This window comes from Daphnia pulex, chromosome 7, assembly GCF_021134715.1.
Source record: "Daphnia pulex isolate KAP4 chromosome 7, ASM2113471v1".
Lineage (NCBI taxonomy): Eukaryota > Metazoa > Arthropoda > Branchiopoda > Diplostraca > Daphniidae > Daphnia > Daphnia pulex.
In genome coordinates, this window is record NC_060023.1 from 6,644,261 (window position 1) to 6,663,762 (window position 19,502).

Consider the following 19,502-nt stretch of genomic DNA (forward strand, 5'->3'; position numbering starts at 1 on the left):
GGCGCTGCCCAAAACTATTTATTTTAAAAAAAGAAAAAGATATAAGAAAAGTCAATTTGATGAAGAAGGAGAAAAAAGATGACCATCGCATGGTTGTTGGAAGGCGAAAGGAGGCGGATGGGCAATATAAAAAGAAGAAAAGAAAAAACAATTCATTACCTGACCCGGAAAAGAGAAACATTTTGACGATGGGCCGATACTCTTATTTGGCCATAGCGTTCTTCCAACATCCCACTCCCAACAGACTGCATGTAATTTACTTTTTAACCTGGCCAAGGTCACCCAATGTGGCCGGTCATTGCCCCATCGTTTCCTCCACGAAAAATAGCTTTGCAACGTATATCCTAGAGTCTGAGATGTATGTCTACCTTACAGTTACACAATCTGTCTTCCATCTCTCTCATTTCTTTGTGAACACAATATCCACGATGAGACTCACGACTTTTTGGACGCTAGAACAAGTGGCATCCCTACATGGTTTTCTTAACGCGATCATTATTTAGCAAGACGCCGTAGACTATACAAGGCGGTATACTCCAGACGCAGGAGTTTATCTTTCGTTATTATCCAGCATGAATGACAATTTGACTAAATTGCTGAACTACGTTCATTCACTTTATTGCTCGCGCTGGAGAATTATGTCCACCGGCATAGCCTTACAGGAGAGTCGAGGTCAAGTTCATTCTGGTATCTCGTCTCGGGAGATGAAAATTCGCGTTCGTGTCAGACAGCTGGTTACGACATCGCTTGCCTTCAACTATCATCAATCTTTCACGCTCTTAACCTTTACGTTGTTGAATTCTTTTCATAGTCGGAAATTTCGACTTAAATGTTTTGCACCGAAGCAATCGTGAAATCGATAACGGAGAGAAATGCGGAATGCAGCTTTTCTTTTTTAATCGTTGCTATGTTTGTTATTTATGGAAACGTCTGTCAATCTCTTGCCGTACGGCGAGAAAGGTTGTTGTTCGCCGCTTTATAGCCATAAAACTTTTTAAACCCGCAACAAACAGATCAGTAGAATGAATAAAAGTAGAATATTAATTTCACGCCACTTTTGCAAAAGAAATCTAGGCAACTAGGGATTCATTTCAACATGACGTCATGTCGCGAAATATTTGTAGTAGCCCGCGTCACACAGCCGCATCGCATCTAAATATATGATTGATTAAACTAAATATCTTAAAATAGGACTATGAAAATAATTAATAATATTAAATTTACTACTCTGTTAATATGCAATTATCCACAAATAATTCGTGAAATCATATTCGATACACTGATATACATATCGCGATTGAAGTATTTAGGGACTAGCAACTCTACAGCGAGTAGCGACTGAAGTGTTTAAGGCTTGTTTCGTGTTTAAAACGAGTTGGCAACAGCTTACTTCAATTTAGCTGAGGCCGGCCTCTTTCCCATTCACTCCGATATCAAGTCGCCATACGACACTGTCGAGGTTTTGTTGCATCCATTAATTTCGTCGGACCTAATATCCATCGAACAACATGCCTCCTAAATTCGATCCCTCAGAAGTGAAAATCAGTAAGTTTTGCCAAATTTCAAGTTAAATTTTAGTGTTGTATGTTGCTAAATGGAACCGTCTGCCCGTCACTTTTCAAGCTTCTCACCACACGCTGATAATATTTTACACTTTGTTTCTTTTTAAAGTCTACCTTCGTGCTGTTGGTGGTGAAATTGGTGCCACTTCATCTTTGGCCCCCAAGATTGGTCCATTGGGTTTGGTGAGTTGGAATATTCGTTCAAATTCGATGTTTGTACTGACTTGCCTATGCTTTCTGTCTACAGTCTCCCAAGAAGGTTGGTGAAGATATTGCCAAGGGAACCCAGGACTGGAAAGGTTTGAAGATTACTGTCCAGCTGACAATCCAGAATCGTCAAGCTGCTGTTTCAGTTGTTCCATCAGCTTCTTCCTTAGTCATCAAGGCACTCAAGGAGCCCCCTCGTGATCGCAAGAAGCAAAAGAACAGTAATAGCACTTCAAAATTTGACTTTTGCAGTGGTTAATTATTCTTTTTGTTTAGTCAAGCACAACGGCAACATTACTTTTGATGAGGTCATTGCAATTGCTCGAATCATGAGGACCAGGTCTCAATCCAGATACCTCATCGGAACTGTTAAGGAAATTTTGGGAACCTGCATGGTAATTTAAAATTATTCTGTTTTATCATTTTTCTGAAACTTAAGGCCCATATCTTCTAGTCTGTGGGTTGCACGATCGATGGCCGAACTCCTCGTGATGTTACCGATGCTGTCGCCAACGGAGAGCTGGAAGTCCCAGAAGAGTAGATCCGCGCCTGCTTGTCATAATGATGGTAAGTCCCCAGGTAGAAGGTCATGTCATCTGCTGAATTTTAAGTTACAGCAGGTGGGAATGTTACCCGAAAGCCTGGTTTGGTTGGGGTTGGCATCCCGTCCAACTCGTATAAAATACGAGTCATTCACAAGCCAAAATTTAAATTAATGAAATTCACTTATTCTATTTACAGATGAGTTCAATAAACGGATCTAAACCGATGTATAATGTGTTCTGAAATTGATTACTGTATAAGTTTCAAGTAGTATGAATTTTATCCGATGAAATTTCAAGCAGTTTCCAAATGTTCCAAGTAGCATTGGTTAATTAAAGGAAATGATGAAATTTTGAGTAAATGGTTATTTGTAAGGGATATTTCAAAAGAATTGAAATTCGTTATAAACTACTGATTACATAGGGGTCCAGGAATTTATTAGATTGCTATTTCAGCGGATTAATAATAATTTCTAATTTCAAATATTTCTATTTGTTGGTTAAATATTTAAAAAAAATATATATAAATAAATTTTATGAAAGTTGCTTTAGTTGAATTTGTCCATTGAAAAATTGTATTATTACTACATCAAACACATTATTGTTCACTACTTGGGCCTCGACGTCTTTTTATTTTTCGTTTTAAGTCCTGTTGTTGAAGTTGAGAATGCACTTCTGCATATATCTTCTCTTGCTCCTCGGCCGGGATAGTTTTCCTAATACATGTTCATTTGAAAATAATCCACATAACCGCAAATAGAAAAAGTTGAAATTTACCTGTACTGTAACATGAGATCGTATTTTTCCCATGGTTTCGCAACTTCTTTAGCTCTGTCATAGTAACGTTGCGGAAGATTAAGGTCTTCTACTCCTTGCAGGTTCTGACGTTCCCAACGTTCCAGCCAAGGACGTGGTCGTAATTTTACCTTGTAAAAAAACAAACAAAAAACATTAGTGATACATCCTGATTTCCAATCAACAACTTGATTACTTTGATAGGATTAATAGGTACAACAGAGTTATTTAATCGTCTCTCTGCTTCCATTTCAAATGGGAAAGTACTATACTCTGGTAATGCATCCCTCAGGTAGAGCAATGATTCATCCAAACGCCTTTCTAACCTAAGCACTTCAATCTTCTGTATGAGAGGGCAGTACATTTCATACAGAATTTCCACGCCTTGTCTGTCAACAACATTACGAAGAATGAACCATGCTTGTAGCCCACTGCCTCCTCTCTGAATGCAAATGCCTACGAAGCATGCAAATTTATTGGGAGAATTTGAATCAGCCACTGTAACAGCCATAATGGATCCTAGAAGAATATGGCATAAGTGAGATGTCAATACTATTTCCGGAAAAAAAAAATGAAGTAGTTAACATACCAGTGTAGAATTCTGGAATTTCTATAATTGATCTTCTTTGCAGCATGTCCATTCTTTCAAGTTTCTCTTTTAATTTATTTCTACGTTCCATAGTTGGATCAGGGAGAAATTCAGGATACATGAATCTAAATTCTGGTGGTGCGACAACCACAGTATTTCCAGATTCATCTCCGTTCTTTTGTTTAGATCCCGATTTTGCGCCGGCTTCTTCTGACGTCTCAATAGGGTGCTGAGTTACAGCACTTTCGCTTAAAGAAGCCGCATTTCTTTTGAAGAAAGATTGAGCTAATCCTACATAAAAAATTTTCTTCATTATTTAATTTATGAAATTAAATCAAATAAAAGATTAGTGAACCTTGGCGAAATGTTTGTAAAACTACTCTTCTCAGCATGGTGAAAATAGACTACACTCTGTTGTCTTGACTAGTGCAGACGATCCCATGTCCCATATTCACATAAGGGCGACAGTGCCAATTTCCTCTAGGACATAAGCGGAAAATAATAAAACGCAAAGAAATGGAAAAGAAAGATTTGTAACCAAAACTTTTATTTTACTTAGAATTAGAAATATATGGATACACAGTGACAAGAAACAATTTCATTATTTTCTCCCTTCTTTCGACTTAGGATTGGGCGCATTTGGATTTTCACAGCGATAAAAATCCTTTAGCAACTCAATAGCTTCATTCGCACGTATTCCACCCTGTATTTGAAGACGTTGAAAGCGTTTGTCCTTTTCGCAGACGTCGAGTACTGAACCGCATCCGCCGAACCGTTCGTTAGAGCAACCATAATACACACGGGCGAAGCCTAATATTTGTAAAGCTCCAGCACACTGAATACAAGGTTCCACGTTCACCCAAACTTCTGTTTTTCCAAACACTTGAGAGTAACTTTCACTAGCATTCTTTTCTATCCACAATAAAGCACTATCGATTGCTTCTAATTCAGCATGTCTCGTAGCATTTTTCGTCTCGTTCACACGATTTCTTCCTTCACCGATTATACCATAACCTGATCATAAACACAAAACAAAAAAACAAAAAAAAAAAGACTTCAGTAAAACATCATAGCTAGTAAACCTAGTAAAACGTCACAAGACCAAGAACTCACCTTCAAGATGCAAAACACAACCAACGGGAACTTCTCCGACTGATAAAGCTTCTCTGGCCAATTCAAATGCTCTGTCCATATAGCAAGTTGCTAATTCGGACATTTTTCAATTGTTCTTCAATTGCTCTGTCGCAAACGTTGTTTGACTGAGAAGATGCGCTTGATTTTAATGTGGTCCCGGTTTTGAAGATTACGAAAGAACCCGTTTCATCCAGCAAAAGACCATGCTCAGCGCAATAATCGGCGGTTTCCTGTGTAGTATCAAACAATAAATAACGTGACAGTTTATCAAGAGGAAACTTGGATCCTTGTGGTGACCGATGGCCGCGTTCGTAAACTTCTAAAACTCTCGATCGAAGAAATGCAAAGTTTGCACGGTAAGCCAATAAAAGGCTCAACGGTAAACCTTGTGCGATTCGATTTGCTCTGACAAAATTTCCAAGCCAGAGAGAGATGCTGATTTCAATAGATTTTTTAACTATGGTGTGCGTTTTCGTCCTGTAGGGTAGTTGAATTGCACGGTGAAGACCATTTGGGCCTTTCGATAACAGCAAATGAAGGGCTTCGATTTCAATATAATTTGTTTGATGAAGCAACTCAGAATTCTTCACTTCAATTTCAGAGTAGAGATGAAGTAATTGACTTAAGCACTCATCAATATGATTTTGATTAATATGACTGCTAAATGCAGATGGAGGAAGATGAGACAACCTACAGAAAAATTTCATTACGAGTTAATAAAAAAAAAATTAAGGACACTTGTCAAGCAGGTACCTGAATTGAAAGTAGACATAAAACCTGACACAATACTCAAGAATTTTTACAACAACCACTGTTTTTAATCCACTATATCCTTCCAAATACCCCTGAACAACCAGGTCTTGGCGAACAGCTCTAAGGCGATCAAATACAAAATCATACAACAGTGGTAAGTGTGTTTTTCTTTTATCAAGAATCCTATAATAAATCAATGGGTTATTGTTAGCAACATCGGCTATAACCAGTTATTTGATTCCTACTGTTGGAAGAGGTATTGGACTGTGTTGTCTAGTGTGGAGAGATCTCTTATATTTCTGTTTCTGGCAAATGACTGACCAGCAGCAGACCTACTGTAGCACTTGACAGCAGACAGGAAAGATGTTTCAAAGGGACGGACCAAGTTGTGTTCCTTTCTTCTAAAAACACGAAGCAATAACTTACATTAGAAAAATCTTCAAATGTGGATTAACTTGACTACTAAATACATTTCGTATTCATCTGCTGGGCACATGGTCTTGCAAATCCCTTGCACAAATGTTACAGCATCCATCTAACAAAGACTTTTCATGAAAATACTATGTTCAATCACAACTATTCATACCTAGTGATTGCAAATTAATTGTGTTATTTTTTCGTCTTGTAGCATATGATTGTATGAAGCACAAATTGCAGTAATGCATGAAAGTAAAAGTATGCTAGTATTTAATAGCCCTACGCTCTAAACCTCTAATTAGTTGTGTAATTGTCTTGCTTTCAAAATGTCAGTTTTATCCTTTACAACGGCGCCAAATTTGACGAAAGCCGATTTAAAGAAATTTTATTTTTGGACAATTTTTTAACAGGAACCAGAGCCAGAGCTATAGAATACTATTATAATATTCTATATATTATAATATACTATTAATAGTATTCTATAGCTCTGCAGGAACCATGGGCATTAGTACCCTAGTCAAATTGTGCCCAAAAAGGGAGTTAACCCCAAACAAATTATTAGTAGTATTTTTCTTCGTGAGCACTGTTTTTATCATAACAATGTACTCATGCTTAAAATAATTGTGAAAAATATCGTGTACAACATGTTTTTAAATCGTGATTTTAAATTTTTTTATCCGTGTAAATATACTTTCTGGTTGAAATAAAAGATTAAAAAAAATATTAAATGGTATAAATTTAGTGTGCAAAAAAAAAATCCAACGTAAAACCCATTTTTTTACCGCGCGAAAAAGTGTTTCCGTTTTTAACACAGCCGCTTATGGGAAAAATGTTTTTTTTTAAACAGTATTTTCATGACATCTTAGCATATTAAAATCCCCCCTTGGGTTCATTCGATAGCTAAATAATCATTCTATCACAGTCATTCGTATTTTTCCAAAGGGAACATTCGTTTAGGAGTTATAACCGATATTCTAGGCCCTAATTTTGCATATTTTACCAAGTGTTTTGCATTAGTGAGTAACACACCCGTTTGGTGGTGATGAGCACAGCCGCTACCCGCTAGAAGGGGCTGCACTCCAAGCTGGGGGGCTTCTTGTCATAACCGCTGCAACTTTTGTTCGACATAGCCCCCCAGCGGGTGTGTTGATTACTAAAACTGAAATTGACGATTGGGGCCTTGGGGGGTCTATAAAAACATGAATAACTTACAGAAAAATCGGTCCCGCCTTAAATATCAACTTAAAGTAGAAGAAACATCGAATTTAATGAGACTAAGATCGTATTTTTAGGTAGATTAGGTTACAAATGGGAGAGATTTAAAAACTTTTCGTTTCCCCATAAGCGCCATGTTAAAACGCGCAAAGATTTTTTCGACAGCTCACCGATTTTTCAATAGATTTTAATTTTTTAAAAATATTAAATAACATTGTAAATAAACAAAAATTGGAACTTAAGTTAATATTGCAATTCTCTTTAACCCTGTATTTTTTAAATAAATTTTTATAATAAAAAGACACCATTTAGCGAAAAGTTAATATTTAAACACATTATTTTATATGATCCCTTTATTTTTTCTTGAACGGGTTTTACACAGAGTAAGAGAACATTAATATAAATAAAGCTCATTAAAAAAATCGCTTTTAACAATTTGTTTTGGGTGAAAAGGCTAAAATGACTACTACCCTTCCTCCGATTTTCCCGATTCTGCCTTGCTTGTCCTGCCCTCTAGTGTACGTTTTCTTCTCTACACTCTGCTTACTTCTATTCAATTGCAATGATTCAATTGAATTCCCTGCTTTTGCAATTGGGAAACGTCAAAATGAAATACAATATGACTTCTTAATAAAAATTTTTAAGGCAAAATTACCTAAAACTATTAAACGCCAGCAAAGAATTTTACCAAGACAGAAGGAAAACAATCTTCGTCTGCAACACCCTTGGTAGCCACGGTGCAGTACAGCAGTTTATCTGCTAAGGGCAGGACAAGCAAAACAGAAACTCGGGGTCAGTAGGGATAGGGAAAAAAGGATCGCACATGCAAAACCAGTCTTCTTTATCTATGCAGGAACGAACAAGTTGCAACATTAGATGCTAAAACCCCAATCTGGCGACGGATATATATATTTTTAATAAACTGGGCGCAACTCTTGACAGAGTACTCCCCGAATGTATTGACATTTATACGGAGGACAGAGTTAAAATACATCGTAGGCACAGAGCATCAGCTCTGGAACAAAAGATACACGGAATAAAATGTACATAAGAAGGGGAAACTGGGCCTATTAACCCCACACTGGGCGGGCGGCACCTCTGCGAGCTCCGAATGGCACTGATTTTTTAAGTCTACTCGGCATGGTTGAACCTCCAAGGCCGTCAGCCGACGGCCCCCGTTACAGCCTAGCACCATCGCAGAGACAGAGGGCGCAGTTGCAGTGGGTAAACTTTGACTAGCTAAGGAGGGGAGATCGGAAATAAAAATTAATTTTTGGAGATACAGTTTCTCACACCCTGCCGATCACGGGTGAGCGGGAGCAGAGAAATATGCCACCAAGCTTTGTTGAGAGTTGCTCGCTGCGTTCTGGGGTCGCCTAAGAAGGTCTTGGGGCCCAGAATGCCACACGAGGGTCACAACCAGCGAATAATATAAAAACAGGCCTATATGAAACAAGAGGAGAGAGGATAGAGTAGTGGAGTACGCGGGGCAACTCAAGAGAAGCCCCAGCGGAGACGTTTAGTTTGATGGATAAAGAGGCACATGGCTTCCCATACATCGCGATCAGCCGGGATCGATGAAAGAGTAGGTGGCCAACTAATATTGCAGCTACTGCAGGCAGTGCGGAAAAGAGAGCGGGGAAGTGAGAAACGAGGGCAGCCAAATAAAAAATGATCTATAGATTCGAGGGGAGAACCACACCCACAGGCAGGAGAGTCCTACAAACTAAAGCGATGTTGATGGGAGTTGAGAAAAGAATGCCCAGAAAGAATTTGGACAACTTGTTTGGAAAGGTGTTAGTTGAGGATAGCCGCTGCCGACTTAAAATGGTGAAAGAAAACCCTGGTGTTGGCGCCGGCGAGCTTCTGGTCCACTCTCGGTCCCAAATGGAAGAGACAGACAGACGGATTTACAGCTTCACGGCCTCTTTCGACGGTCGCAGAAGCACTGAGGAAGAGCAACATGGGCCTCCAAGTTTCGCAGCTGCATTAGCCAGGCCAAACCAGGGTTTGTTTGCGGAAGGAAGACAAGTAAAGAGTGTAGCTTTATCGGCTAATTGTAAGAAAGTCTCGCGATTCAGACGGTGAAAGGAAGACATTTTGGACAGATTTGACATGAAGAAGAAAATGTTGGTAGATGGCGAGAAAAGCTCGACGCTTGAGTAGCCATGACCAGTCGAGCATGCGATAAGCAGCGCAGTCTTGGCACAAACTTGAGTTGCAGTTGTCTCACCAACGGACGACTCAAGAGTCCCGCTCTAAATCGCCTTAACACCTTAGTGGTCGATAATATCAAGAATGCAGAAGTTGAAAGTGTTAGCGATCCGACTAAGTCCGAAGAGTAGACGCAAAGTATGAGCATTAGAAGGGAGGGAGCAAATGCATTGGCCGATGAAACTAGCCAAGTAACCCAAGGCGGGCACGCAGACGCCGTGAAATGGCTAGTGGGATAAACTTTGATCTGGGTGTCAATGCAAGGAAAGAATTTTGCAAGCCATTTGAGTGAGGCGGGCGAAAATTCGTTTGAGCAAGTACGGAGACGTGTCGCGGTGATTTTAGGCCCCCTTAATTCAATAGGAATCGCTGCATTTAAGAGAAGAAAGGCTTCGGTCGACACTGTTTTAAAAGCACCAATTGCGGTTGTAAGAAAAGCACACTTTCAGGATCTGGCTTTTTAAATCCCTGCCTTTGAGTTAAGAAGTGGGGCTCAAAGAGAGCAGCCATAGAGCAGGATAGTTTCAATGACAGTGAGATAGAGAAATTGAATGCGTTTTCTGTCCAGGCCCCAAGAGGCGTGCAGGCAATTTAGCATAGCAAAAAACGCTTTTCTGGTGGCCACAGTTTTGGCGTAGAAGTGCGGAAGTTATTTGAGCAGTGAGTCAAGAGTGAGAGTTTGAGCCTAGGAAGACTGTTTCAGTTGATGGTAAAATCAATACATCGTTGATAGAGATGCTGAGGTGGGAAGCATTTGGGAATTGGTGATGGAAAAGCATTAGGACAGTTTGGAGAGCATTGAGGTTCATCTTTGACTGAGAGCACCACAAAGAAACAGATTTGCACATTAGTTTAAGGTTGTGCGTCGCTACATCGGGAACCTTGTGAGAGGAGGTGATGGTCAAGCATAGCCAGACCTTAGGTGAAAGAACGGAAACGAAAATCTGAGGACATAATCGATGAGGATAACCCAGAGAAATGGGGAAAGGACTCCGCCTTGGGGGAATCCAAGGTTGACAGTGTGGGCCTTCGTGGAGCCATTATGCGACAATATAGCGGTTCGACTTGACAGAAAAAAAATTCAAGACGGACAAGATACAAAGAACAGCTTTTTGATCAGGGAAGAAAGAGTGGCGGGATGCAACGCCGCATCAAATAGGCTCTTTATGTCGAGGAAGGTGACTGCTGTGACTTGTTTAGCCTCACGCGTTTTTTCAATAAGAGCATGGCCAGCGGACTCAGTTGATTTTCATGGCAAAAAACCATGCTGATTCGCACTGATCCACATGAGTTGACTGGAGTGCCACTTAAGTCGTGACAGAATGACTCTCTCTAGAATTTTGGCCAGGTTGTTGACAAGATTGATTGGACGAAAGCTGTTGAGGCTCCCGTAATCAGTCTTATTGGGCTTTCCAATGATAACAATCTTGGATGTTTTCCAGCTGTAGGGAAAATACTGGAGGTTGAAACAGGCGTTAAGCAGAAATAATAGGTTCATCTTGATTACTGGGTAACATTCTTTAACAATCGCCATGGACAGACCGTCATGGCTGGATGCGGCCTTAGGGTTCAAAGAGTAAATCGCTGCCGTAACTTCCCATGACGTAACTGGAGGAGGAGCTCTGTTGGACTGACTCAGAATCGCATCAGAAACAAAATTTGACACTGAGGTGTGATTTGATTGAGAAGGTGGTTCACTTGGAAAAAAGTGATTGGCACAGCTGCCAATAACATCGCAGGTGGGGGCATATTGGGTGACACACCACACAATAATTTCTTATTTTAAATAATATCAAGAAGATTTTTGGTTATGAAGAAAATCCAGAAAATTGTCATAGGTCTGTGATTATTTGTTACTCTTTTTATTTCGGAAATAAAAAACTATTGTGTTTCGCTTAGATATTTTGCTATTGAATTGTTTGATGCCACATTGAAACAATTCTGTAATGGACAGTACACTGGGCTGATGTTATCCGACGCCTAAGTTCTGTTTCAAATTGTAAACGGAATTAATTTTCTACACGCTAGAAAACTTGCTCATGGACAATTGAATCCGGCTTCAATTCTTGTTGATCAATCCACGCCGATGCGAATGAAAATATCGCAAGTTGGGTTGCTAAGCAAAATCATCCATTTCGAAGCAAAACACGCGACTGGATCACAAGATTTAGAAATGTTTGTCAAGAGTAATCGAACATGGTGGATGCTTCCCGAATCTTGGTTAAACTCTTCAGATGAAGACGGAAACGAAATAATTACACTAAACCCAACAACTTATGGTGACGTATTTGCGGCCGGATGCATTTTCTTTTATTTTTTTGAAAATAGGATTGCATCCATTTGGATTTCGAGATACAAATTCTATCTTAACAAACATTAACAATTGGATCCATTGAATTTGCAAGGTATTTGTATAAATGTATAGGTTATACGACCATATTTCAGTTTGAAATAATGTTGAAAGTTCTAGAATTAGAAGAATCTCATTTCGCATTTCGATTGATCAAGAATTTAATAGAGAAACCATCAAGTGAAGGGACTCAACTTTTACATTTTGCCGCCGTCGAATTTCAAAATTTTCTTTCGCGAAAGTCAAACAAAATTGATAAACTAAAATTTATTTTGGTTTGGTTTCTATAAAACAAAAGGCAAAATGTTCTTTCATCTAACACAATTTATTTTAATTTATGCAGTAAAGATTGAAAGTAAGGTACTTGGCCAAGGTAGTTCTGTAACAGTATTTTTAGAATTTATGGTTGGAAAACCAGTTGCTGTCAAAAAATTATGGTCGATACAATGAATTTTGACATAAAAGAACAAAAAAGCGAATTACAAAAATTCTTCTAGTTGAACCACGTATATGTATTCAAACTTGCACGTCGATGATCAAAAAGGGGGCAATTTTAGGTTGGATTTATAAGCTCCAGAAAGTTTTTTTACAACAGTTTTAAAACAAGTTTTTAAATTGTTATTTAAGATACTTTGCTGTAGAATTGTGTGATGGAACACTTCATGATTATTGTATAAATAAATACAACGGACCTATGACGTCCAATCCCCTGGTGCTCTTTCAAATTGCCAATGGATTGCAATACATTCATTTTCAGCATTTGACTAATCAAAATATACGTCCTGACAGCGTTCTTATATCCCTTTCAAAGCCCGTTAAGATGAAATTATCCCTTTTTGAGTTTGAAGTTACGAAGGGTTATTTCTACAGTTTAAGAAGAAAGATAGTTTTAAAATGGATGGCACCTGAAATATTAGAGAATGTGAATATTTTTAGTCGAACGAAGAGCGGTGATTTATCCCAGGAGCTTTTGCATGGAACGAACCATAGTGACACATTTTCGGTGGGGTGTGTCTCTTTTTACTTCCTGACTGGCGGTTCACATCCGTTTGGCAAATTTCCTTCCCAGAACATCTTAAAGAATAATCCAGTTGAGCTCAACATTGAAAGTAAAAGTTCCTTTTTTGAAACGACGTAACATAAAGTCGTTATATTTAATTTCCATATTTTGGGAACAGCATTAAAAGACGATGGTTGTCTTGTTCTTTACGAACTGATAGGTAAAGCAAAGAGAGAAGCATTTCATTGCCAAAGGTCATCAGCCAATTGGCTATACAACATTATCGGCAACAACAACAAAAATCTAATGGAAAATTTATAATTTGGTTAACTGAGGTAAAGGGAAACGTTTTCTGGCTTAGTGGCTTCCATCTATTTTTTGTTGATTAAAATCACTTTACAATTTTTATCTTATAGTTATTTTTAATCTTCACAGGTAAATTCAAGTAAGTTAAGAATTTCGAAGGAATTTCAGTTTATCAACACTACACTAACTTGTCGTAATATACGGTTTAATAGAGAAAGTGATCTACGCGTATCCTCAGTGCCGCTTTCTTTATCACCAGCAACGGATTTGCATTGGATACACATTGGTCGATCAATAGATCTTTGTACGCTATTATAGCTTGAACGTTTTATACCTGGGAAATTCTGGGAGTAAATGTAGGGTAAAAAATAATTTAATTGAATAAGAATAAAGTTGAGCTTATTCTTGTCGCGGAAAAAAAACTGGAAGTACGTGCGACTTTTTGTTTAAAAGTTCTGCACGGGGGGAGGGGGGACGTTATTAGGGTGGTACATTTATAAAGAAAATGGCGGCGCAAAACGCGAAAAAGGGGGAAATTGTCTTCGCCCGAACGCACTTATACCGTTCAGGGTAGGGGAGAGTGGGGCGACTGGCTCACCTTTATTTTCTTTTAGCTCTAATTTTTTAATGCATTAATGCATTAAGTTCCATCAAGTCTTAAAAAAGAGAATAATTCACCTGGTATTTTTTCAACTGATCAAATAATATCTATGTTAGGTATTTTACGATTAAAAAAATAATAATCAGGGACAGCTGATAATTGATTCGAAAGTCAAGGTAGGACGACTCAATTTTAAGAAGAAAAATTTATTTTATTTTTCATTCCTAAATCGTTCGTCGTAATACCATGAAATTTGGTCTTGAGATGCGCATTACTAACATCTACATCTCCTAATTTTTCCAATATTTTATTGCAATTCTAACTTATCCAGAAATCAATTGAGCCAACCGACCTGAACGCCAAATCGCCCCACTCTCCCCTATAAAACGCACACAGATGCGCCATACATGGTTCGATAGCAAACTCATTAATGAGTACGCTGATGAAAAAAAAATTATGATAACTATTTCTGCTGAGCAGTAAAGTTAAAAAAAGGGGGGGGGGGCGTAAGGCCATAAGAGGCCATGTAAAAACTAAAAAATGCCGAAAAACGGCCAAGTGTAGCATATTTTGGGTGACTACTGAACATTTAAGTTGTAAACTATTTTATTTATTTTTACTAAACGAATACTATACACAAAGTTCAGCTGACTGCAAAATTAAGATGGCGATGCAGATGACAATTCATAGAGAAAGAGGTTTTTCACGTTATGTTTCTTAGCGAATAGGGGATGGTGCTTATGCCCCGAGGCTGACGATGCCATGTTCAACATGTATTGAACGTTTATCGAGGCCAAGTAGGCTCTTCTGCAGCAGACGAAAAGTTCCATCGACTTCTCACTTGCGAGTTCTTTTTAAATACTGAAAAAATGTCGAATGTATAAATGAAAATTCCATTCGGTTAAAGAACGTAAATTTTTTCAAAAAGAATGAATATCTACTTCAGTCAGTACAGTTTTTAAGTAATTTAGTAATGAACCCCTTTTCGGAGAAAAACAGTACTTCACACAGGCTACGCGTGGTGGCAGCACTACAAATAAGGGAGAGCTATTCTGTAACGTCCGCAAATCACAAAATCACGTGATCATGAACTTTGAGTTTAAAATAATTAGTGTTTACTAGAAATACTGTTCTGTGTTTCTAAAAAAAATGTGTGAGAATAAAAAAACTATGCTAAAACTTTTAGTCCATAATATCTTTTAGCCTAAAAGATATTATGGACTTTTTCAATTCCCAGCATCTTCACTTCACAACAATTTTGAAGTTGATTCCAGATGAGACATGAGAGCAACATTGGGAAACGGTAGGTAACGAGGAAGAAATTTAACTAACACGAATAACTAGATGGATTGCTGGATATTAAAGCGGTAGTTCCTTTTAACCCAAGGTGTATCTTATCATATAAAAAAAATAGAGGAAACTTTAACTTTAAAATAGATTTTTTTTACTATATTGATAAAAATGGTTAAAATAAATTGTTCTCATCGCCTCGGCTTGCAAGATTATTTTTTCAAGATAAATTTTTATGACAGATTCAATTCAATGTCGTAGATAGTCTGATACTTTAGCGACTTTAGTCAACTCTACCTCTGGCAAAGAAATTCCTCTCTTTTCTTCTTTTTTTTCAACATTTTCCCAATTAGATCACAAAATAAAAATCCAGAAGTTCATTTCCTTTTTATTCTGTTACTTGAATTCAATTGTAGTTAAGTAGCAATTATATTTTAAAAAATAAATGAAAGATTCTCACTACCTTTTATGAAACTGTTGAGCTCCACATGATTTTTTTCCATAACGTTCTTTGAACTTCAATGTCGTAGATAGTCAGATACTTTAGCGACTTTAGTCAACTCTACCTCTGGCAAAGAAATTCCTCTCTTTTCTTCTTTTTTTTCAACATTTTCCCAATTAGATCACAAAATAAAAATCCAGTTGTTCATTTCCTTTTTATTCTGTTACTTGAATTAAATTCTAGTTAAGTAGCAATTATATTTTAAAAAATAAATGAAAGAATCTCACTACCTTTTATGAAACTGTTGAGCTCCACATGATTTTTTTCCATAACGTTCTTTTGAACTTCAAAAAGACGTCCAAATGGATGTAGTCCACGTGTTATAAAGTAAAAAAAACATCCATCCTGCATCAAAATGGTCACTCTGAATAGATCCACGGGAAATTTTAAAATTACTTTATTCTAATGTTTGCGACTTTTCACTTGATTCTTTAGCTACGGCTGCCCGGTAAACCAAAAACTTTAAAGACGATTTACTCAGAGATGCGTTCATTTGCACAAACTTTCCCATATACCATTCGAATCGGCTTAACGAAATTAAATCTTAAAATCTCTATCGAATGGCGTTAAGTTTGATTAGATTGGAGATTCCGTGCCACTCTAGGCCACTGCCCTTGTTTTTTAGCTAATAAAAATCAGACAACTTCATTTGAACGGGCTTCGACATGGATGTAAGAACGTTTTCAGGCTTGACATCTTGATACACAAATTTCTTGGTGTGAATATATATTGCAACCCATTCGCAATTTGTAAGAGTACCAAGGTAGTGGACAGCATAGGTTCGAGGTATTTTTTTTTACACAGCAGAAACCTTCTAGAGTGCCGGTTTTTAGTTCTAGAACCAAGTATCTAAAATGTAAACCAAACTTATAATTGATTTTGTTTGAATAATTTAAGAACTCATGAATATTACCTTATATTGCTGCCATCGTCATCCTAGCCATCGTCATCCTCTACTTGTGTTGTCGCTTTACTACATTTTCTTGGTTAAACTGTAAGTGTTCGCATTCTCTTCTTAGATTGTCAGAATTTATAGAAGAAACCTCAATTTTCTTGACAGCAACTTTTATTCCTTCGTCAACTCCAGGAAACACGTTTCTGAAACTTCCATTGCCAAGAACTTTTGTAGTTATCATAACTAGAAAAAATGAAGAAGAATTTACAGAGACTTAAGTTATAATTATATAGGCTATAATTAAAGCCTACCTTACGTTTCTTATTTATAGAGATAGCGATGTCCAAGATAAATGTTAAAACATCATTCCAATTAACTTACACAGGAGAACGTTTTGAAAAACAAGAGCGGGTATTTTGTAAAAATTGAGTCCCGTCTTGTAGTGGTTTTCCTAATAAATACTTAATTGTTAGAAATGCGAAATGGGATTCGTCTAGTTTTAAATGAACGAAAAAATTATTCTTAACTGAGAAAATGAATTGGGCTCAGCCAAACTATGAGGTGTACCTTTTAAGTTCACTGAATCCGTTTCCTTGATGTTGGTTATGATGGAGTCTTTATCTTGAGACCCTAATGGATGTAATCCTATTTTCAAAAAATAAAAGAGAATGCATCCAGTTGAAAATTCGTCACCATGAGTCGTTGGCTTTGGTGTAATTATTTCGTTTCCGTATTCATCGGTAGATGTAAACCAAGATCCGAGAAGCATACAGCATGTTGGATGATGACTCGGGGCAATTATTTCTATACCTCCTGATTCACGCGAGGGCTTGGCTTCAAATGAACAACTTTACTTAGCAATCTAGACTCTGAAATGTTAATTCGAATTGGCAGGGACGGAGAAATAAGAATTGAAGAAGGATTCAAATGTTAATGAGCAATCTTTCTAGTATGAAGATAATTAATCCCATTTGAAATTTGAAACAGAACTTGGGTATCGGATAACATCAGCCCGGTTTACTTTCCATTACAGAATTAGTCTAAAGTGGCATCAAATAGTTAAAAGGCTAAATATCTCAGAGGAAAACAATTATTTTTCATTAAAATTTATTGATAGAGTAATAAATAATCACTAACCTAGCATAGTTTACAGGAACTTCTGCGTTACCCTAAATCTCGAGAACGTTAACGAATTCAGAGATTCCTGGTTGGGAAACCATTCTTATGCAGTTTTAATTGCAGTCTCTTATTTTAATTCTTCTAACTGCGACTTCTTCGGTTTTATCAGTTCTCTTATTAAAACTTCCTTGATAAAAGTCGTTCACCCCCCGATACAGCAAAGTTTCACAGTTAACAGTATTTCCATAAAAAAGACGGTGGCAGTTTTCTTCTAGTCTGTTTCCCTCTTTTGATGGCTCCATTAATCTTAAAAAAATCAAAGAAATACAAATGAATTTAATTGCAGAATTGGTTAATAAAATGAGTAAAATCATATTGAAAAATTTTAGGCAAACCATTTGAAGACATACTATTGGAATGTGCTCAACTACAAAAATAATTTTTTTTCTATAATCACCAAAGCACAATCAGAAGCAGTTGCAAAAGCAGCAATAAATCAGTTTAAGTCACAAATTTGGAACCGTTACCGTTCTAGCTTATGTATACTGCCTCACAATCATATCAAATTTTTCACACTTACACAAAAAATCCTTCTATGTCGCTATTGAAAAGGTACCCTGCTGGAAGTACGTTTTCTACAGAAGCAACACGGTATGTTTATTGTTAAACACATGTTCTCTACATTTTTAAATAATGATTTAAATGAACTGTGTTAGGTATGGCATCCAAAATGAATCAAAGTGTACCAGAAAAGGTTAAGCGAAAATGAAAAAAGAAAAATTACATGATTTATTTCCAATTACGAAGTGTAGCTTGATTATATCACCATAATATTTAGGAATAGGAGCTTCCCATGATAAACTTTTTCATTGCAAATGTCACGGAACTGATTTTTTTAGGTAAATTGCGCGTGGAAATACCGTGACAGTAATAAATTAAGTGAAGTTATAGAATCTCGAAAGTGATTTCTTCTTATCATTCAACCGAGAAGGTGATGCTTTTTTGTAAAAAAAAACATCTTTATTACTATCAAATTCAACAGCAGATGATCGTGACTGGTTCTTTATTTGGCGTACTTATTGTTTTAATTGAATTTGCTATTGCTGAAGTATATGTTTCTGTTGACAAGGAAGTTTGTTGTGAAATCAAGTCAAAAATCAATTCGTACATGTTCAAAGTTATGTTATCACAGTTGATTTCCGAGTATTTCGTAAAGAGTGATTAGTGTGATTAGAGTGATATTACATACCAGAGCTGATGCTCTGTTATGTCTTTGGAGATTGTGATATATAAAGTTAATGCTGTGCTGGCGAATCAGAGGTACTAGAGTGTGCAGTAACTAGTGTTAGATCTTGATACATGTCTTGTATGATGACCGCTAGAGCCCGCCCAGGTTGGGATGTAAGGGCTTCAGGGTCAGTGTGTGTCGAGTCGAGGCTGAGTGAACAGCTTATGCAGAGTGAACCAAGTAATACACCAGGATACTTAACAACTAGTCATTCAAATTACTTGCCATGTTGCCAAAATGTGTTTAAAGACAAGGAAGACAAAGTTATTTGTGCAAATATAGGTTGTGCTATAGAAAAATTTCACAAGTCCTGTGTCATGCCGCCTAGAAAAATATATTGGATTCATGGAGAAACTAGAAGACATGATATTTTCGCCCCAAAATTGCTTTAGGCGCAATAATTTAGCCAGACGTAATGTAATAAAGATAGCTTGCGATCCCTCATCTATGAGTATGTAAGCACGTTCTTATTAAAGCCCTTGAAGTGTGCCTCAAAAACCGCTGTTTTGAGAAAGATGCACGGCTGTGAAAACGATCCGAACGAATTCGAATGGTGAATAGCGGCCACCAAGGTTGTGGATGGAGACATAGAAACGGACATGGAGGGCACGGTCTCTCAAGCGCGCAGGTGAATTCTCGCTGTGACTGACGCTACTGTTGCAATTTTGTGATTGTTGACAATGAACGATATCCATATTATCCCAATGTCCAAGTGAATAAATT

General features: G+C 37.4%; 4 protein-coding genes across 4 annotated transcripts; 1 reads left to right on the forward strand and 3 right to left on the reverse strand.

The window, feature by feature from the left end:
• The first annotated feature begins 1,361 nt into the window (after positions 1–1,361).
• LOC124196674 (60S ribosomal protein L12-like) lies at positions 1,362–2,538 on the forward strand. The gene is made up of 6 exons (XM_046591830.1): positions 1,362–1,545; positions 1,672–1,745; positions 1,810–1,990; positions 2,046–2,164; positions 2,224–2,336; positions 2,511–2,538. Exons 1-5 carry the CDS (start codon positions 1,509–1,511, stop codon positions 2,308–2,310), a joined length of 498 nt encoding a protein of 165 aa, XP_046447786.1. The 5' UTR covers positions 1,362–1,508; the 3' UTR covers positions 2,311–2,336; positions 2,511–2,538.
• A 330-nt stretch (positions 2,539–2,868) lies between these two features.
• Positions 2,869–4,158, reverse strand: LOC124196672 (39S ribosomal protein L19, mitochondrial-like). The gene is made up of 5 exons (XM_046591828.1): positions 4,051–4,158; positions 3,696–3,986; positions 3,303–3,625; positions 3,089–3,237; positions 2,869–3,027 (listed from the first exon to the last, which is right to left on the reverse strand). The coding sequence occupies exons 1-5, from the start codon at positions 4,085–4,087 to the stop codon at positions 2,910–2,912; spliced, it is 918 nt and encodes a 305-aa protein (XP_046447784.1). The 5' UTR covers positions 4,088–4,158; the 3' UTR covers positions 2,869–2,909.
• A 67-nt stretch (positions 4,159–4,225) lies between these two features.
• Positions 4,226–4,951, reverse strand: LOC124196673 (tRNA-specific adenosine deaminase 2-like). Its single transcript, XM_046591829.1, has 2 exons — positions 4,809–4,951; positions 4,226–4,709 (listed from the first exon to the last, which is right to left on the reverse strand). The coding sequence occupies exons 1-2, from the start codon at positions 4,909–4,911 to the stop codon at positions 4,297–4,299; spliced, it is 516 nt and encodes a 171-aa protein (XP_046447785.1). The 5' UTR covers positions 4,912–4,951; the 3' UTR covers positions 4,226–4,296.
• Positions 4,871–6,395, reverse strand: LOC124196671 (germinal-center associated nuclear protein-like). Its single transcript, XM_046591827.1, has 5 exons — positions 6,169–6,395; positions 6,053–6,117; positions 5,828–5,983; positions 5,583–5,765; positions 4,871–5,519 (listed from the first exon to the last, which is right to left on the reverse strand). The coding sequence occupies exons 2-5, from the start codon at positions 6,115–6,117 to the stop codon at positions 4,871–4,873; spliced, it is 1,053 nt and encodes a 350-aa protein (XP_046447783.1). The 5' UTR covers positions 6,169–6,395.
• Between the last annotated feature and the right edge of the window lie 13,107 nt (positions 6,396–19,502).

Excerpts from the sequence above, each read along its gene's own strand:
- LOC124196674 (XM_046591830.1), top strand. The coding sequence starts at position 1,509 with ATGCCTCCTAAATTCGATCCCTCAGAAGTGAAAATCA. Across the intron at positions 1,991-2,045 it reads TCGCAAGAAGCAAAAGAACA|TCAAGCACAACGGCAACATT; the intron begins GTAATAGCACTT and ends CTTTTTGTTTAG. Across the intron at positions 2,165-2,223 it reads AAATTTTGGGAACCTGCATG|TCTGTGGGTTGCACGATCGA; the intron begins GTAATTTAAAAT and ends CATATCTTCTAG.
- LOC124196672 (XM_046591828.1), bottom strand. The coding sequence starts at position 4,087 with ATGCTGAGAAGAGTAGTTTTACAAACATTTCGCCAAG. Across the intron at positions 3,987-4,050 it reads TTTACAAACATTTCGCCAAG|GATTAGCTCAATCTTTCTTC; the intron begins GTTCACTAATCT and ends TTTTTTATGTAG. Across the intron at positions 3,238-3,302 it reads TACCTATTAATCCTATCAAA|GTAAAATTACGACCACGTCC; the intron begins GTAATCAAGTTG and ends TTTTTTTACAAG.
- LOC124196673 (XM_046591829.1), bottom strand. The coding sequence starts at position 4,911 with ATGTCCGAATTAGCAACTTGCTATATGGACAGAGCATTTGAATTGGCC. Across the intron at positions 4,710-4,808 it reads TTGTGTTTTGCATCTTGAAG|GTTATGGTATAATCGGTGAA; the intron begins GTGAGTTCTTGG and ends GTTTATGATCAG.
- LOC124196671 (XM_046591827.1), bottom strand. The coding sequence starts at position 6,117 with ATGGATGCTGTAACATTTGTGCAAGGGATTTGCAAGACCATGTGCCCA. Across the intron at positions 5,984-6,052 it reads CCAGCAGATGAATACGAAAT|AAGAAAGGAACACAACTTGG; the intron begins GTATTTAGTAGT and ends TCGTGTTTTTAG. Across the intron at positions 5,520-5,582 it reads TATGTCTACTTTCAATTCAG|GTTGTCTCATCTTCCTCCAT; the intron begins GTACCTGCTTGA and ends ATTTTTCTGTAG.